The sequence below is a fragment of the Phyllobates terribilis genome, unplaced genomic scaffold (genome assembly GCF_046119375.1).
Source record: "Phyllobates terribilis strain yellow unplaced genomic scaffold, ASM4611937v1 Scaffold_5__5_contigs__length_657084704, whole genome shotgun sequence".
In the NCBI taxonomy this organism is placed as follows: domain Eukaryota; kingdom Metazoa; phylum Chordata; class Amphibia; order Anura; family Dendrobatidae; genus Phyllobates; species Phyllobates terribilis.
In genome coordinates this window covers 18,519,859-18,536,276 of record NW_027362765.1, presented here as the reverse complement: position 1 = coordinate 18,536,276, position 16,418 = coordinate 18,519,859, and the positions used below count along the sequence as shown (strand labels likewise).

Genomic DNA, 16,418 nt, shown 5'->3' with positions numbered 1-16,418 from the left:
ACTTGGACTTTACTTGGGGAAGAGGAATATATACAATATTTACAGTCAGATATAATGGATAAGGCCCGACAGGCAATCAGCTCTCTCACAGGCGCTGTTAACTGCTTCAGCCCTGGTTCCCTCTTTAAGCGGAACATCCCTGTGGCTATAATTCCTGGCCCAAGAGACTCCTCTGTATTGACAGTGACCGGATCCGATATCTCTCCCCCACGTCTTAGCTTGGAGTCCTATTTAGCTTCCTCTGCTTCCTGCAGACTAGAAGTGCCCCGTGTCCTCACTACGCTTTGATGAGTTTCTCCGGCGAGCGAACAGGACTCGTGCTCTTGTGTGGGGAGAATTGCGCACTGGGATCTCACTGTCTGAGGGTTCGGAGCTCCCGTCTACCCTAGCAGCCACTATAGTCAGGCTGTCTGATCAACTTGAGGTCTCAACTCGTACTACTGAATCACTTCCTGATTCAGGAAATTAAAACCGAGACTTTCCTAATATGCCCACCCTCAGTGAGCTGTCATCATAGAACCTTAACCCACCACTGTCTATGACTCTGCTGGGAGACTCAATCTGACGTCTGCAACCAGAACAGTGGCATCTTGTGGCCGTTTTCAGGTATTACAGCCCAGAAGGAATTATACCAGGAACAAGCTCTATATCCCTCTAGGCTTGATCAGAGCACTAAGTTCCCCCTCTGCTCTACCAACTGGACCACTAAAGCTAACCCCCTTAGCTTGGCCTACCACAGTTGGGGAGGTCTGTCTTCAGGAACACTTCCTTTAACTCTCTCAGTCTCAAGGGAAGGCTACGCCCTTCCCCACTATTACATTCCCCGACACTTTAATGTTGGTCGTCCCTGACCACACTAGGCAATAAACATCAATCAATAGTTATAAAATTACATTACTAAATTTTACTAAAACATTTTTAGTAAGCGACTGGTCCTGAGGTCATCTTCTTGGATGGAAGACCGGCCCTTCTCGGTTAAGGGCCCTGGAACAGCAATTCAGGACAGTCCATTATCAACTTTTTCAGAGGCACCGGTCCTTCTTGGTAAGGACACTTCAATAGCCCTTAATCCCCTCCTGGGGCTACATTCTGAGGCACACAGTCACAGGTAACACCCTGTGAGTCTCTTTTCTTCTTTGCCCTAGCGGGGGTCACCGGTTCTTCCCGCCAGGCCGCAAGTCTCTTAGATTTGGAGGATATCCATCCTCAAGGTGTGCCTCAGCATTTTAAATTCCAGCAGAAAAAGGCGCAACAAGCGCAACAAAAAGAAAACAAAAGTAAAAACAAAAAGAGCAGCTCTCCTGGGCATGCAACTTTTGGGTGCTGCTTAAGGCCTTCCTGGCCTAGGAGGTAGGGGAACAGTCCTCCATTTTTTTTTTTTTCTGTTTCAACTGAAGTCAACATGGGGCACTCCGCCCCCACTGGGTAACAGTCCCAAACTACAGACAGGACCACCACCGATGGATCCTAAAGAGAAAAGTGGAAGGTCAACGGACCTTTTAGCCAGCTTACTTCCTCCGGGCTTCCTTCTTCTCCTTCATCAAGGCGGCCCATGCTGCAGAGGAAGGTGGCTTCCTCCACCTCCAAGGCTGGTCAGGGTACCGGCTACGCCCGGGGTCATCATCCGAGGAGGTGGCGCTGCCACAGCCAACTTGCGTGGGGCCGTAGCTGGTCACGGTAAAACTGTGGACCTCCTGACTAACAGCCGCCTGAGTCCTTTCGGCGACTCCACTATTAGTTGCCTTGGCCCCTCCTGGGTGTTTTGTTGTTGAGCCCATGGCCTTACTTGGAGAGTCAGCCCTACTACGATCTGGGACATCCTCCTCTTTTTCGGCACCATCTCTCCGCTGCTGGCTTCCCGGCTTTTCCTCCGGCGTGGTGCCGCCCTTGGGAGGGGACAAAAATACCCCAGGGGCTTCCCTAGCCCGACGTTGCCGAGCCTCCCTCTCAGCCCTTCGCCGGAAGACCTGCCGGTCCTTCTCTAGGACGTCTTCCCACTTGTAGGGGCGGGTGACCGCAGCCGCATACCACCCGTTTTGGCACTCACATTTTACAAAGTGCACGATGTCCCCCACGTGCAGGTTGTGTAAACGGTCAGGCAGATAGTCCCGCTTTACCGCTTCGCGGGACACGAACACCTCGTGCCCGGTCCATTCCTCTTCCAGAAACCCGTACCCCTCATGGATACGGAATTCTATGACCCGCCCCCGGGTCTGAGCTTCCTCCACTGACTCCCTTCTTGCCGCATTGGACCCCTCCAGCCAGCCTCTCAGGAAGGTATCGGTCCATCGCCGCTGTTCTCGCGCGGTCATCGGGGGGTCCCGGGTAGCCCACTTAGGACTCCCGGGCTTGGCGTACTGCTCTGCCGAGGGGGAATGTAGGGCCTCCAAGGCCAACGACCAGAAATTCTCCCGCGGGGCCTTTCTTTTAGGGGGCTTCCCTTCCGCACCGTCCCCTGAAGGCCTGGGGGCCTCTGTTGCGACAGAAGCTACTGGGGCAGGTACCGCAGGCGTGACCGGCTGCTGGGGCATGGACTGCTCACCTTCTGTAAGCTTCGCTGCAGCTATTGCTCCGGCCCCACCTGGATGTTCTCCTCCCTCAGCCGAGGGGGACGTTTCCTCCGGCATCCGGCTCCAGCACCATATGTGAAGCTCGTGGACAAGCAGGCCCAGCTCCGGATCAGGCCTAGTGGCCCACTGGACAGCCACTGGGGGTAAGGGCAACGGTTCACGGGCAGCGCCCGCCGGCGAACGACTTCCAGTCGCGGCCCCTGGGGTGGTGATCTCCAGGGGTTCCTCCTCACCGCTTGTCTCGCGCACATTGTCAGGCTCTGGGGCTGCCATCCTCTCAGGACGTCCGCTGCCGTACCTCCTTCTCCTTACGTGCTGGACAGAAAATGGCGCCGGTCGCTTACCGGTGACGCGCGTCTTGCGCGTCCAACTCCGCCTCTTCCTGGGTCGGCCTTCTGACGCGACTGCCGCGTCACTCGTCTCTCTCGGCCGCTCCGCCTTCAGCCTCGCCCCCTCTCTGTGCGCGCTGATACTCACGGGGCCAGGCTTCACTTTACGCCGCGCCCTCTTCCTCTCTGGACGTCCCATCGTGGGACGCATCTTCACCGCTGGGCCCATCCTTCTTTGGGCCGGAACTCGTAGGGGCTGGACATCTTTTCGCGCTCTCCAGCGCTGTCCACTCCCACGATAGGCGGTTCTTCTCCCAGACTTTACCGCCGTCGTCACCATCTTGGAATCCATGCTTTGGGCCGCACGCCTTCCAACACTTTCTCCTCAGTGTTCTGTGTCGGCTCTTCCCCGCTTTCTTCATGCGAGGAGCTCGCATCCTGCCGACTACGCCAAATGTAAGGTGCCCCAGCGAGGTAGTCGTGGGCGAGCTGTAGCTCCCTCTCGCTATGGCACCCTACAGACAATACGTGTCCTCCCTCTGGTGTGTGGCTGTGTATGTAGTGCTCTTCGCTTACTTCAAGCCATCCGATCACGGCTGTCTCCAGGCAATTTTCTTCTGGGACCAGGGCAGCAATAATTCCACGAGAACTTGGACTTTACTTGGGGAAGAGGAATATATACAATATTTACAGTCAGATATAATGGATAAGGCCCGACAGGCAATCAGCTCTCTCACAGGCGCTGTTAACTGCTTCAGCCCTGGTTCCCTCTTTAAGCGGAACATCCCTGTGGCTATAATTCCTGGCCCAAGAGACTCCTCTGTATTGACAGTGACCGGATCCGATATCTCTCCCCCACGTCTTAGCTTGGAGTCCTATTTAGCTTCCTCTGCTTCCTGCAGACTAGAAGTGCCCCGTGTCCTCACTACGATTTGATGAGTTTCTCCGGCGAGCGAACAGGACTCGTGCTCTTGTGTGGGGAGAATTGCGCACTGGGATCTCACTGTCTGAGGGTTCGGAGCTCCCATCTACCCTAGCAGCCACTATAGTCAGGAACAAGCTCTATATCCCTCTAGGCTTGATCAGAGCACTAAGTTCCCCCTCTGCTCTACCAACTGGACCACTAAAGCTAACCCCCTTAGCTTGGCCTACCACAGTTGGGGAGGTCTGTCTTCAGGAACACTTCCTTTAACTCTCTCAGTCTCAAGGGAAGGCTACGCCCTTCCCCACTATTACACGTCCACAGGGATCTGCTGCAGTGAGGGAGAGAGGATCAGAGCATTGTTATAGGGCTGGCTCCCTGTGGAGGGGTTGTCTGATCCCTGTGGAGGGGTTGTCTGATCCCTGTGGAGGGGTTGTCTGATCCATGTGGAGTGGTTATCTGATCCCTGCGGAGGGGTTGTCAGCACTGCTGCACTGAGGCAGAGAGGATCAGAGCATTGTTATAGTGTTGGCTCCTTTTCAATGCTAAACACGTACTGCACACGGATGGCTCACGGATTGTATAATGATACCATCCATGTTCTGTACGAGTTTTTCAGGAACCCATAGACTTGTATTGGCCGCTTTCATCAATGATATTGGAAAAAAATAGACTTTCCGTGACTTTTGTATGGACACGGTCTGTGAAAAAACAGACATGTGAATAGCACCATAGAGTATATGGGTACGTGCTGCATTATTGGTGAATGAGGCCTTAGGCTGATAGAAGTTCCCGGCCTCACTGAATGCAAGGACTGATACAGTACAGTCTAAAGGTGGCCATGAGCATATTGCACACTTGCGCCGTTACCAACACCAGAGAATCCTCACAGCACACAGTGTGTGCGATGTGAGAATTCACTAGTCTGCAGTGACATAGAGTGACACACAGAGTGCCTGCAGACTTGTGAATTCTCACATCTAGTGTAGTAGACACTAAATTATTCTCCGTTGTCGGCAGTGAGAATGAGCGGTCATGTGACCACAAATATGAAATATGCATACTCCACATTCTGCCTAAATGTGCGCGGCCTCGGTCAGTACACCTTCAGAGAATTCTGGAAGCACACAGTGTGCCTTTAGACTCACATTGGGTGCTATGTATAGTTTTCACTACACCCTATTCATGTATCTATAAGGGGTAATGTATGGAACCTGGTAACAACTATATCAACACTGTGGATGTGATGTGAGGGAGCTGATCAGTGCTGTTGTCCACAGAAGAGGCCACGGGACACTGCTCTGTTATTCCCAATGCTGGGATGAATGACAGGTCATTGCTGGGGCAGATAATACCAGCCAATGTGTGTGCAGTGGGCGGGCAGAGGGCGGTGCTGGACAATGAGGCCGGGCAGTGCCAGCTCTGGCTGTGAGGTTAGATAATACAGCACAGGGCCTGTCAAGTATGGTAGAAACACAGCTAAACAAACTGGGCGCAGGGAATGAAGTGAAATTCAGCAGGAACGAAAGGCAGAAAACAAAAAACAAAATTTATAGGGGTGTGATATATTACAATATAGTACAGATTAGCTTAAAAAAAATTTCATTTCATGGTCGGACAACTTCTTTAATTTTATGGTGAGGATGCAGGAGAGGTTTTCTTCCGATGACTCTTCCTTGACGGCCATATTTTTGCAGGTGTCTCTGAACACTAGAACAATGTGCCACAACTCCAGAGTCTGTTAAATCTTTCTGAAGATCTTTTGCAGTCAATCAGGGGTTCTCATTTGCTTCTCTAGCAATCCTGCAAGCTGCTATCATTAATTATTAGTGTTTATTACTATTCCAAAGAAGGGAAATGCTACCAATTGTGGAAACTAACAGACTATTGCTGTGAAGACCCGGGGTCTTCCGTGGGCATAACACTACTCAGACAACACAGGGTGAGGGAAAACAGCGTGGCAATACTTTATTGAACCACAAAGCAGACAATAAACACACAGAACAGCCCCAGCAAATACCCTAGATGGTACAATATTACACAGTATCACCCTTCCGCTGGCCCGCCTGGGATAGAATAGCTGCTACTTTGGAGACTTCCAGGGCTGACTACCTCAACCAGTGGCCCCCCGCTTTTGGCGGGCCCCCACAGAGAGAAGGTAGCAGCAAGCTTAGTAAGCTAGCAGTCCATCGAGGTACAAGACCAGGATACCCGAGGGTCCCAACCTGGCCTCTCTGACAGGTTCCATGGGACCAGTCAACCGGTGGGTCCCTCCTGGCAACTCAAAATGTCTCCATGGGTTCTAGGCGACCGGTGGGTCCCTCCTAGCAACCCCAAAACAACATATCCATGGGACCAGGTGACTTCTTCGTCCTCTCCTTGACTCCCCAAAATGTATCCATGTCTCTCTGATGGTTAATGGAGCAGATCCGAATCTTTCAAGTCAGGGCCGGTACCCTTAGGCTAGAATAATATAGAATTCAAATCTGTGTCTCTTTGGTAATGCCATGCAATCCATCTGCTGTCCTGGAGGATGTCTCTCATTCTCCTTCCAAAGTCTGTCTGAATCTCTGTCCCAAGACTCACTCTGTCTCAGAAACACATTTCCTTTCAGCTTCTCTGGGCTCAAGTCTGACTCTTACAAAAAACATGTTCCTTTTGCTTCTCTGGGCTCAGCCCTCTGAATGGCAGAACTGCTCTCACTCTCCTCCCCCAAAGCTAAGTGTGCATATCACATGTCAGAGGTAAAGGTGCAGGGCTCACCTATCATTGTTCTAGCTAATCTATTTACGTAGTTTGTATCACAGGGGCTCTTGTAAATACACATAATTGTTTCAGAATCAAAGAGCAGATAACATTCAGGGTTATACAAATAATAGTCTGTGTTAATCAACTAAAAAAGAACACAGGTTAAAGAGTCAGCATAAAAATAAAGGTATGCTGCTTTTGCCATCAAAAAGTATGTCTGGCATAATTAAGATTTCAGCAGCAGAATGGAAGGAAGGGAGACACAGACATTACTAGTGGGTAGGCGGAGCCCACACAGGATAGAACACCTCAGATTACAAAAAAGTGTTGACCGGCCCCTCCAGCTTGGGCTCCTCCTACTCCAGCTCTCCAGTCTAAAATTTGAGGTCGCAGAGGATAGTCGCTGCTGGAGCAGCTCCTCAGAATTTTTTTTTATTTTTATCGGACAGAGACTTGGACCCCCCGTGGTCTAGAGGTCTCAGGGGTCTCAGCGCTGCTGGACCCCCACCCCTCCCCTGGCGGATCTGCATACCCTTTATGGTGGTCCCTGCAGAACCCTGCCGGCCCCGGGGGATGAGGGACGCTTCCCGGAGGAGACGCAAACCGCGCCATTGGGGTCCCTGCGCGCTCCGTCCTGGGGGGAAGCTAAGGGCCACAGCGCCACAAATCCCTGGGGGTCCCTGTGGCGCTCAGCTGGGTGAGTACTCAGCATTTGTAAATGTGTTTGAGTGCTTCAGCGGCTGCTGCGGCGGCCGCTGTTACATGTACCGTTGGTGACTGTGTGTTTTTCGTCCGCAGGTGGATCCCTGCAGGACATGTGAAGCGGGGCAGGAGCGGAGAGCGGAGGAGTCGCGCGCCTTTTTGAATGCCGGCGGGGGGCGTGGCTTCCCGCCTTCCCGGTCTTTTCGCGGGCAGGTAGCCCTCTGAGCGCGCGCTTTCTCCTGTCCCTCCCCTTCCGGCTTCTCTCTTCACTGCGCGGCGGCCATTTCTGACGGCCTCCTCCGGCTCCTCACTCTCCTCTCCTCCCGTCAGAACCGAAGGAACGCTGCACCGCAGCCAGCTGGGTGAGTCGCTTCTGCCTGTCAGGGCAGAAGCTTAACCTCCTCACCCCCCACAACGCAGGGCACCTTTCTGCGGCACAATTAGGTGGCAGACTGCGCTGCCCTGCAGCTGCTACCTCATATAGAGGTTTTTTTGTCTGGGACTCGCACACCTCTTTCATTTAGCAGAGGTTGTGGGGAGTCTGCTGCATTAACCCCCTGGTAGGTGGTTAACCCTTAATTGGGGGACAGCTGGGGTAGCTCTCCCTGTAAGAGCCTTAACCCTTCAGCGTTCGTTTCTTTCCTTTTAGAAGCCACACTGTCCTAGTTACTGACAGGCTTAAGCCTGCTATATACTGTGTGAGGGCATGTCAGATCAGGGTCCAGGAGGCGCGGTCCGTCTCCCAGGTTCGCTACAGGATCAGTCTCGCGTATCTGACTCGCAGGAGTCCTCGACGGCGTCAAGTGCAGCGCAGGTCGGGGGACTCAGTGATGTTAAAATGGAGGCTCTCACTCGTTCTATTGATAGCCTGTCTGACCTTCTAGGTCATTGGGTGTCAGCTAGATCCCAACTGTCTTCTCATGGCAGGAAGCGCCACAGGCCGGTACTGTCCTCCCCGCGCAGCGACTCGGAGATCTCTGATATGGAGGGTTCCCCTTCAAGCTCTGCTGGGGAGATGTCCGATTCGGATAAAGAGGATCGGCAGGGGCGCTCTGCCTCTCTTTTGGGCCGTGTGGATGCTTTTATTGGAGCTATGAGGGAGGCGTTACAGTTACCGGAGGAGGTAGCTAGACGCCCTGGTAAGTCGGCCCGGCTTTTTCAGGAGTCGCATAGTTCGCGGTCAACGTTACCATCTCTGGATGAACTTGATGGGGCGGTGGAGAAGGAACGCCTGTGTTCAGATAAGCGTTTTCAGGGGACACGGTTTTTTGAGGCACTGTATCCGTGTTCTACGGAGTCGATTGCTAATTGGATTCCTTCTCCTGAAGTGGATGTCCCTTTATCCCAGAGTAGCAAATCTTCATTACTTCCTGTTAAAGGGAAGGCGAGTCTGCAGGATCCGCTGGACAGAAAAACGGAGATGGCGGCTAAATCCATCTACGAGGCCGCAGGTCATGGATTCAGAGCGGCTTTAGGAGCCATGTGTGCTGGTGAAGCTTCCCTGAGGTGGTTGGACCGCCTACGGACGGCGTGGCAAGATGGATCCCCGCTATCCGAGGTAGAAGGGCTTTTCAAGTTGTTGGAAGAGGCAGCGCGATATGGCAGAGATGCAGTTCTGGATACTACGTCACTGCTGTCCAGGGCGCAATCCTCGGCTGTCACAGTCAGAAGAGCACTGTGGCTTAAGCAGTGGACCGGAGACGCGGTTTCCAAGCAAGGTTTGCTGTGTTTAGCTTACAAGGGTGGTCAGCTGTTTGGGTCTGACCTCACGGAACTGATTGCGAAGGCCAAGGCAAAAGAAACTGCTTTACCGCAGCGTAGAGCTGTGGCTTCTGCGTCTGGCAAGTCTAGTGCCGGTAGTAGTCGGCTGCCCTTTCGGCCCAGGGGATCGGGTCGTCCCTCGTTTTCGGGAAAAAAGATCTCTCAGAAATCCCGCACTCCCTGGAAACAGAACTTCCGTCAAGACAAACGGGAAGCTGACAAAAAGCCCGCTAAGGCGGACTGACGCCAGGGTTTCACTCGAGGGTCCTCGAGTGGGGGGTCGCCTGCTCCAGTTCGAGTCGACTTGGGCGTCCCACGTTTCAGACGCCTGGGTGACGCGGGTTGTGTCGGCAGGCTATTTCATAGAGTTTCTTTCTCGACCCCCGGACAGATTTTGCCAATCTCGCATTCCGTCAGAGCCCGAGCTAGCTACCGCTCTATGGCGGGAGGTCGATTCCCTTCTACAGAATGGTGTGGTGGTGCCGGTTCCGCCGGAGGATTGGGGAAGGGGGTTTTACTCCAACCTCTTTGTGGTCCCCAAAAAGGAGGACAAATTTCGCCCCATTCTGGATCTCAAAAAATTGAATCTGCATGTCCGGACCCGGAAATTCCTCATGCAGTCGCTTCGCTCAGTTGTGGCGGCTCTGTCGCAGAACAATTTTTTAGTGTCAATCGACATTCGCGATGCTTATTTGCATATTCCCATCGGAAGGGCTCACCAGCGCTTCCTACGTTTTGCCATAGGTCAGGACCATTACCAGTTTGTGGCCCTGCCATTCGGGTTGGCATCAGCGCCCAGAGTTTTTACAAAAATTCTGGCGCCTCTCATGGCGATCCTTCGAAGGCAGGGGGTGACAATTCTTCCCTATCTAGACGACCTTTTGATTGTGGCGTCCACAGAGTAGGAGGCGGTGAGGGCTCGCAATCTATCCCTTCAGCTCCTGGAGGACTTCGGATGGCTAGTCAATTGGAAGAAGTCCTCTCTGGAACCGTCGCAGTCAATCCTGTTTTTGGGGATGCACTTCGACACGGTACGGGCAGTGGTGTCCTTACCTCCGGACAAGCAAGCAAGTCTTCGTCAACATGTACAGGTTATGAAGTCTTCGACAGCAATGTCCCTTCGAAGGTGTATGCGCCTTCTGGGTCTGATGGTGGCGTCAATGGAAGCGGTCCCGTTTGCTCAATTTCATTCCAGGGGTCTCCAAATGCTCATTCTGACCCGTTGGGATCGATCGCAGGCTTCGCTGGATCGCAGTGTCATCATCTCCCACAGGGTGCGAGAGTCTCTAGGATGGTGGTTACATCCAGAAGCGTTATCCCAGGGGAAGTCCTTCCTCCTTCCGCGGTGGTCGGTCATAACCACCGATGCCAGTCTGACGGGCTGGGGGGGGGTCTGGAACGATCTCTGGGTTCAGGGAGTATGGTCGTCAGAAGAGTCTGTCCTGCCGATCAACCTCCTGGAGTTGAGGGCGATTTTCCTTTGCCTCCAACACTGGACGGTCCCTTTAAGCGGTCTGCCAGTCCGAGTGCAGACAGACAACGCGACGGCGGTCGCGTATATCAACCATCAAGGTGGGACGAGGAGCTCCAGGCTCATGATGGAGGTCTCTCGGATCATGGTATGGGCCGAAGCCAGGGTTCCAGCCATCTCCGCGATTCACATCCCAGGAGTCCAGAATATCACGGCGGACTTCCTCAGTCGCGAGAAGGTGGATCCCGGAGAATGGAGTCTTCATCCGGAAGTTTTTGCACTACTGTGCTCCCGTTGGGGAACTCCCCAAGTGGATTTGATGGCATCCAGGTTCAACGCCAGGTTACCGACGTTCATGTCCAGGTACAAGGACCCGGAGGCTGTGGCGGTGGATGCTCTAGTGGCTCCGTGGGACCAATTCGAGCTGATCTATGTGTTTCCGCCGATATCCTTACTTCCTCTGGTGTTACGTCGGATCAAACTGGAGAGAGTCTCGGCTATGTTGGTGGCCCCAGATTGGCCAAGGAGGACGTGGTTCTCAACGCTGGTGTCGCTTCTGGCAGTGCCTCCGCTTCCACTTCCACTTCGCCCGGACCTGTTAACCCAGGGGCCCATTCGTCATCTGGACCTGAAGTCTCTGCGTTTGACGGCGTGGCTCTTGAGACCGAAATCTTGACCCGTCAAGGATTTTCAGCCGAAGTCATTGCCACTCTGCGAGCCAAGGACACTATAGCTCGATGGATTCGGTCGGCCATTTTAGAAGCTTACCGATTTAAGGGCGAGCCTTGCCCAATTAAGATTCGAGCTCACTCCACGAGAGCTGTGGGTTCATCGTGGGCTTTTCATCAAGGGGCCTCGGCAGCTCAACTCTGCCGGGCGGCTACCTGGCGCTCCGTCCACACTTTTACAAAGTTTTATAAGGTGGACGTCAGTGCTTCCGCAGATGCGGCCTTAGGACGTAGGGTCCTGCAGGCGGCTGTAGTTTAGGTTATCTCCTTAACTTGTGTTTAGCGCTGGTTGCGCATTTATCTAAGTTGTTGGGAATCTGCCTTTGTTGTTTTTTCCCACCCTTAATTTCTGGACTGCTTTGGGACGTCCCACTAGTAATGTCTGTGTCTCCCTTCCTTCCATTCTGCTGCTGAAAGACGGATTTTGGTAAGAACTTACCTGTAAAATCCTTTTCAGCGAAGGAAGGAAGGGAGACACAGCTCCCTCCCATGGCAGAAGTGTGTTGTTGTGTTTTCAGATGCGGCGTGACCCTTCTCTGATGGCGGTTATCTGGGCTGGGGTCGGCGCGCTAAGGCTCTGTTCCAGCATTGCCAGCTCATCGCAGTGGTCAGGTCCAGTGAGTAGTACCTGGGACTGTGTGTTTTTTTCTGTTAAATGCATAACCTGTCTTCTTGCTTTTTTCTAAGTTTTTCAGAAGGGGTTGTGTTGCTCCACTGGTGTTAATTGCTCTTCCTTAGTTTGTGTACGGACTGGAGAGCTGGAGTAGGAGGAGCCCAAGCTGGAGGGGCCGGTCAACACTTTTTTGTAATCTGAGGTGTTCTATCCTGTGTGGGCTCCGCCTACCCACTAGTAATGTCTGTGTCTCCCTTCCTTCCTTCGCTGAAAAGGATTTTACAGGTAAGTTCTTACCAAAATCCGTCTTTTACGCTGTATCGTCACAATTGTGCTCATACCTCATGGCAGCAAAATACTACTAAAGATCCTACAAAGATGACTATAGCCTTACTTTTAAAAAGAGCTGCCAGAGGAAAAAGCAGGATTCAGAAAAAGAGATGGAATTGCAAACATTAAATGGATAATAAAAAAGGTCAAAGAATACAACAAAGAGATCTATTTTTGCTTCATCGACTACAGCAAATCCTTCAACTGTGATCACCAAAAACTTTGGAATACCATGAAGGATATGGTTATGCTGAACAATCTTATCAGCCTCATTAGGAACCTTTACATCGACCAAGATGCAACAGTCCAAACAGAACACAGCGACAAGGCATGGCTCAAAGTAGAACGAAGCGTCAGACAAGGCTTCATCCTGTCACCATTTCTCTTCAATTTATATGCAGAAGCTATTCCAGGCAGGCTGGACTTGCCAAAAAAGAAGAAGAAATCAAAATTGCATTACGAATTATCAACAATCCTAAATATGAGGATGATACAAAATTGATAGCAACAAGTATAGTTGGAATGAAGGACTTATTATGAAGTGTCAAGATGGAAAACTCGAACATGGGATTGGTACTCAACACAACGAAGACAAAGATATTGACTACTGCCAGATATGACTGGGACATACTTAAGATGGATGGTGACAAACTGGAAGTTGTAAACTTCAGCCTACTCGGATCGATGACGACTCAAGATGCAGCAATGACATTGGAGGTCAATAGGAGAATAGCTATGGGCAAATCAACAATGAAGTCACTGGACAAGGTCTTCACATGAAGGAACATTTCACTGGTGACAAAGGCTCATACATAGTTTGTTTTTTTTCTGTGGTAACATACGGATGTGAAGCCTGGACAATAATGTCAGGAGCAAAACATGTATAACAAAATCCATAGGACATGGCCTCAAATATTGCATATTCCTTTTGCTTTTCGAGGATAGGGAAAATATATATATTCTTGTACCGTGTTAGCAAGTAGATAGAAAAATATTTCGATTTGAGAGTCCTCAGTGGTTGATACCTTTTAATGGCTAACTGAAAAGATGGTAACAAATTGCAAGCTTTCGAGACTACTCAGGTCTCTTCATCAGGCTAGTATACCACAAAATCTGAAGAGTCACATATTTATACACAATAAGACACAAAAATAATACAATAGATAAGACAGGTGATGAAAAGCAGAGTTATTATGGAAGAGATAAACAGTTCTGGCTATAAATATTTTAGCAGGCAATAGATACACTCCTTATCTATGAACTGCAAAAATATTTATAGCCAGAACTGTTTATCTCTTCCATAATAACTCTGCTTTTCATCACCTGTCTTATCTATTGCATTATTTTTGTGTCTTATTGTGTATAAATATGTGACTCTTCAGATTTTGTGGTATACTAGCCTGATGAAGAGACCTGAGTAGTCTCGAAAGCTTGCAATTTGTTACCATCTTTTCAGTTAGCCATTAAAAGGTATCAACCACTGAGGACTCTCAAATCTAAATGCTTTTTGAGGAGAAATTTCTGGAAGAAGTACAAACCACTATTTTCAGAATGAGTTCCACCATGCTCATTTAGACAGGTTATACTTCATTAACAAAAAAAATAGTAGTCAGCACTACTCACTCCATGTTATCCAGCAAACAAATCCAAGACCAGAGTGAACTCTCGTGCACACTGGTGGTGGTCCATCGGGAGAAAAAATCCATGACTCCCACCAAAAGTGGCAAATCCAATCCATATTTTTTGGACAAGGAGACACGTTAGGAGGGAAAGTGGGGCAGATGCATTAAGTCAGCCCGTGGGTGTTCCTCACCCATTATTTGTTAATCCTTCTTGTCATTCTAAGTTTTTAAATGTCTTGAAGATCAAAGGCCACTCATAGGTTTCCAGTATAATAATAGATTGTGATCTGGTTAGCATTAGTGTCTTAATTAAAAATCTATTTTTGTTGCATGCCTTGTAATTTGTAGAGATATAAATGCTATCAAATATCAGTAAAAATTTGAGGTGATCATATTAAGAAATAATAAAATCTGTTTTATTTTTGGCAGATGACTGTCCCAGGAACTTTGAGGCACATTGGATGTCTTTAGATTGTAAAGAAGATGATTGTGGTGTCCCACAAGATACATATGAAGAGCATGCCCTAATTCCAAATATAGGTCTTGACAGCAATTATATGTCATCTGATCCTTTAGAACAGGTCCTATCTTCTGATTCATCACAGGATGTTAAGAAAAACATATGTCACAGAAGAGGTTTCCTAAGTCAAAGAGGTAATACATGGAAGAAGCCATTCTCATGTTCAGAATGTGGAAAATGTTTTAACCGGAAATCAAATCTTAATAAACATAAGAAAAGTCACACAGGGGAAAAGCCATTTTTTTGTGAAGAATGTGGGAAATGTTTCATCGAGAAATCAGGCCTTTTTAGACATCAGAGAACTCACACAGGTGCAAAGCCGTTTTCATGCCCAGAATGTGGAAAATGTTTTAGCTGGAAACCAAATCTTATTAAACATATGAAAACTCACACAGGGGAGAAGCCATTTTCTTGTGAAGAATGTGGGAAGTGTTTTGGTGAAAAATCAGCACTTTTTCAACATCACAGAATTCACACAGGTGCAAAGCCGTTTTCATGTTCAGAATGTGTCAAATCTTTTACCCGGAAAGCGCATCTTATCAAACATTTGAAAACTCATACAGAGAAGAAGCCATTTTCTTGTGAAGAATGTGGGAAATGTTTTAGCGAGAACGCAAGTCTTCTTAGACATCAAAGAGTTCATATAGGGGAGGAGTTGTTTTCATGTTCAGAATGTGGAAAATGTTTTAAAAGAAAATCATATCTTCATAAACATGAGAGACGTCACACAGAGGGGAAGCCATACTCATGTTCAGTGTGTGGAAAATGTTTTAAGCAGACAACAGATCTGGTAAAGCATGAGAAAATTCATACAGTGGAGAAGCTATTTTCATGTTCAGAATGTGGAAAATGTTGTAACACTGAATCAAATCTTTCTAGACATCTGGAAATTCATACAGAAGCAAAGTCATTTTCATGTTCAGAATGTGGGAAATGTTTTAACCGAAAATCGTATCTTCATAAACATGAGATACGTCACACAGAGTTGAAGCCATACTCATGTTCAGTATGTGGAAAATGTTTTAAGCAGACAACAGATCTGCTTAAGCATAAGGAAATTCACACAGGGGATAAGCCATATTCATGTTCAGAATGTGGGAAATGTTTTAACAGGAAATCAAATCTAATTAAACATAAGTACATTCACACTGGAGTAAAGCCATTTTCTTGTGAAGAATGTGGGAAATGTTGCAGAGATAAATCAGATCTTTTCAGACATCAGAGAATTCACACAGGTGCAAAGCCGTATTCATGTTCAGAATGTGGGAAAAGTTTTATGCAGAAATCTATGTTTGTTAAGCATCAAAATACTCACACCAGCAAAGACATAATCATGATCCCAATATGAAATGTTAATGTTTAATCTTGTAAGATATAACAGGGTTCACATCAGTGTAAAACTGTTTTATTGTTTAGAATGTGGGTATCTATACAGCGATAAATCCATTCTTAAAGAGATTGTCCACTATTTGTAGTAACTCTTTAAAAATCCTTCATTGCCTCATCGAAAACATGAAAAAAACTTAATACCTCCTATGCCATTGTAGCAATGCCAGCGCCTGGTTTGCTCGCACTTGCATGACATTGCTGTGTTATGTCAGAGCTGCAACCAATCAGCGTCTGTTAATGGGCTGCAGCACTCCCGTGACATAACAATGTCACATGACAGCCACCAAAACAGACGACACCATCACTGGAGAGGCGACCATGAGGGAGTTGAAATAAGGTTTTTTTTATTTTCTAAGGGCACTTTTGTCCTTGTAGGACACAGTCAGTCATCGTATTGTGTATACAATCCAGTTTTTCAACACTGATTTCACTTTATTTGGTAACAACTTTAGATTTCTACTACGTATCATAGTGATTTGGAGATTATTTTTGTGTATATGATTATTTTCGCGATACATTGTACTTTATATGAATAATACATTTATATGTAGAAGACATGGTAAAAAAATGTTTTCAAACTTAGACTATCCCTTTTAGAACAAACAATAATACAACACAAAATAGATAATAAATGACATTTACAATATGTTTACAATTTGTCTGCATCATTTTTCAATCAACTTTTCTTTTTATTTAGGATTTTAAAAAAAAAG

General features: G+C 48.6%; 1 protein-coding gene across 2 annotated transcripts in view; it reads left to right on the top strand.

The window, feature by feature from the left end:
• The window catches only part of LOC141270517 (uncharacterized), a 30,952-nt gene extending 14,740 nt beyond the window's left edge, over positions 1-16,212 (top strand). For both annotated transcript variants that reach the window (XM_073680543.1, XM_073680542.1), the window contains exon 7: positions 14,226-16,212. In XM_073680543.1, the coding sequence (XP_073536644.1) occupies positions 14,226-15,664 (1,439 nt within the window). In that variant the 3' untranslated portion in view covers positions 15,665-16,212. The remainder of the gene's footprint in view (positions 1-14,225) is intronic.
• The last annotated feature ends 206 nt before the right edge of the window (positions 16,213-16,418 follow it).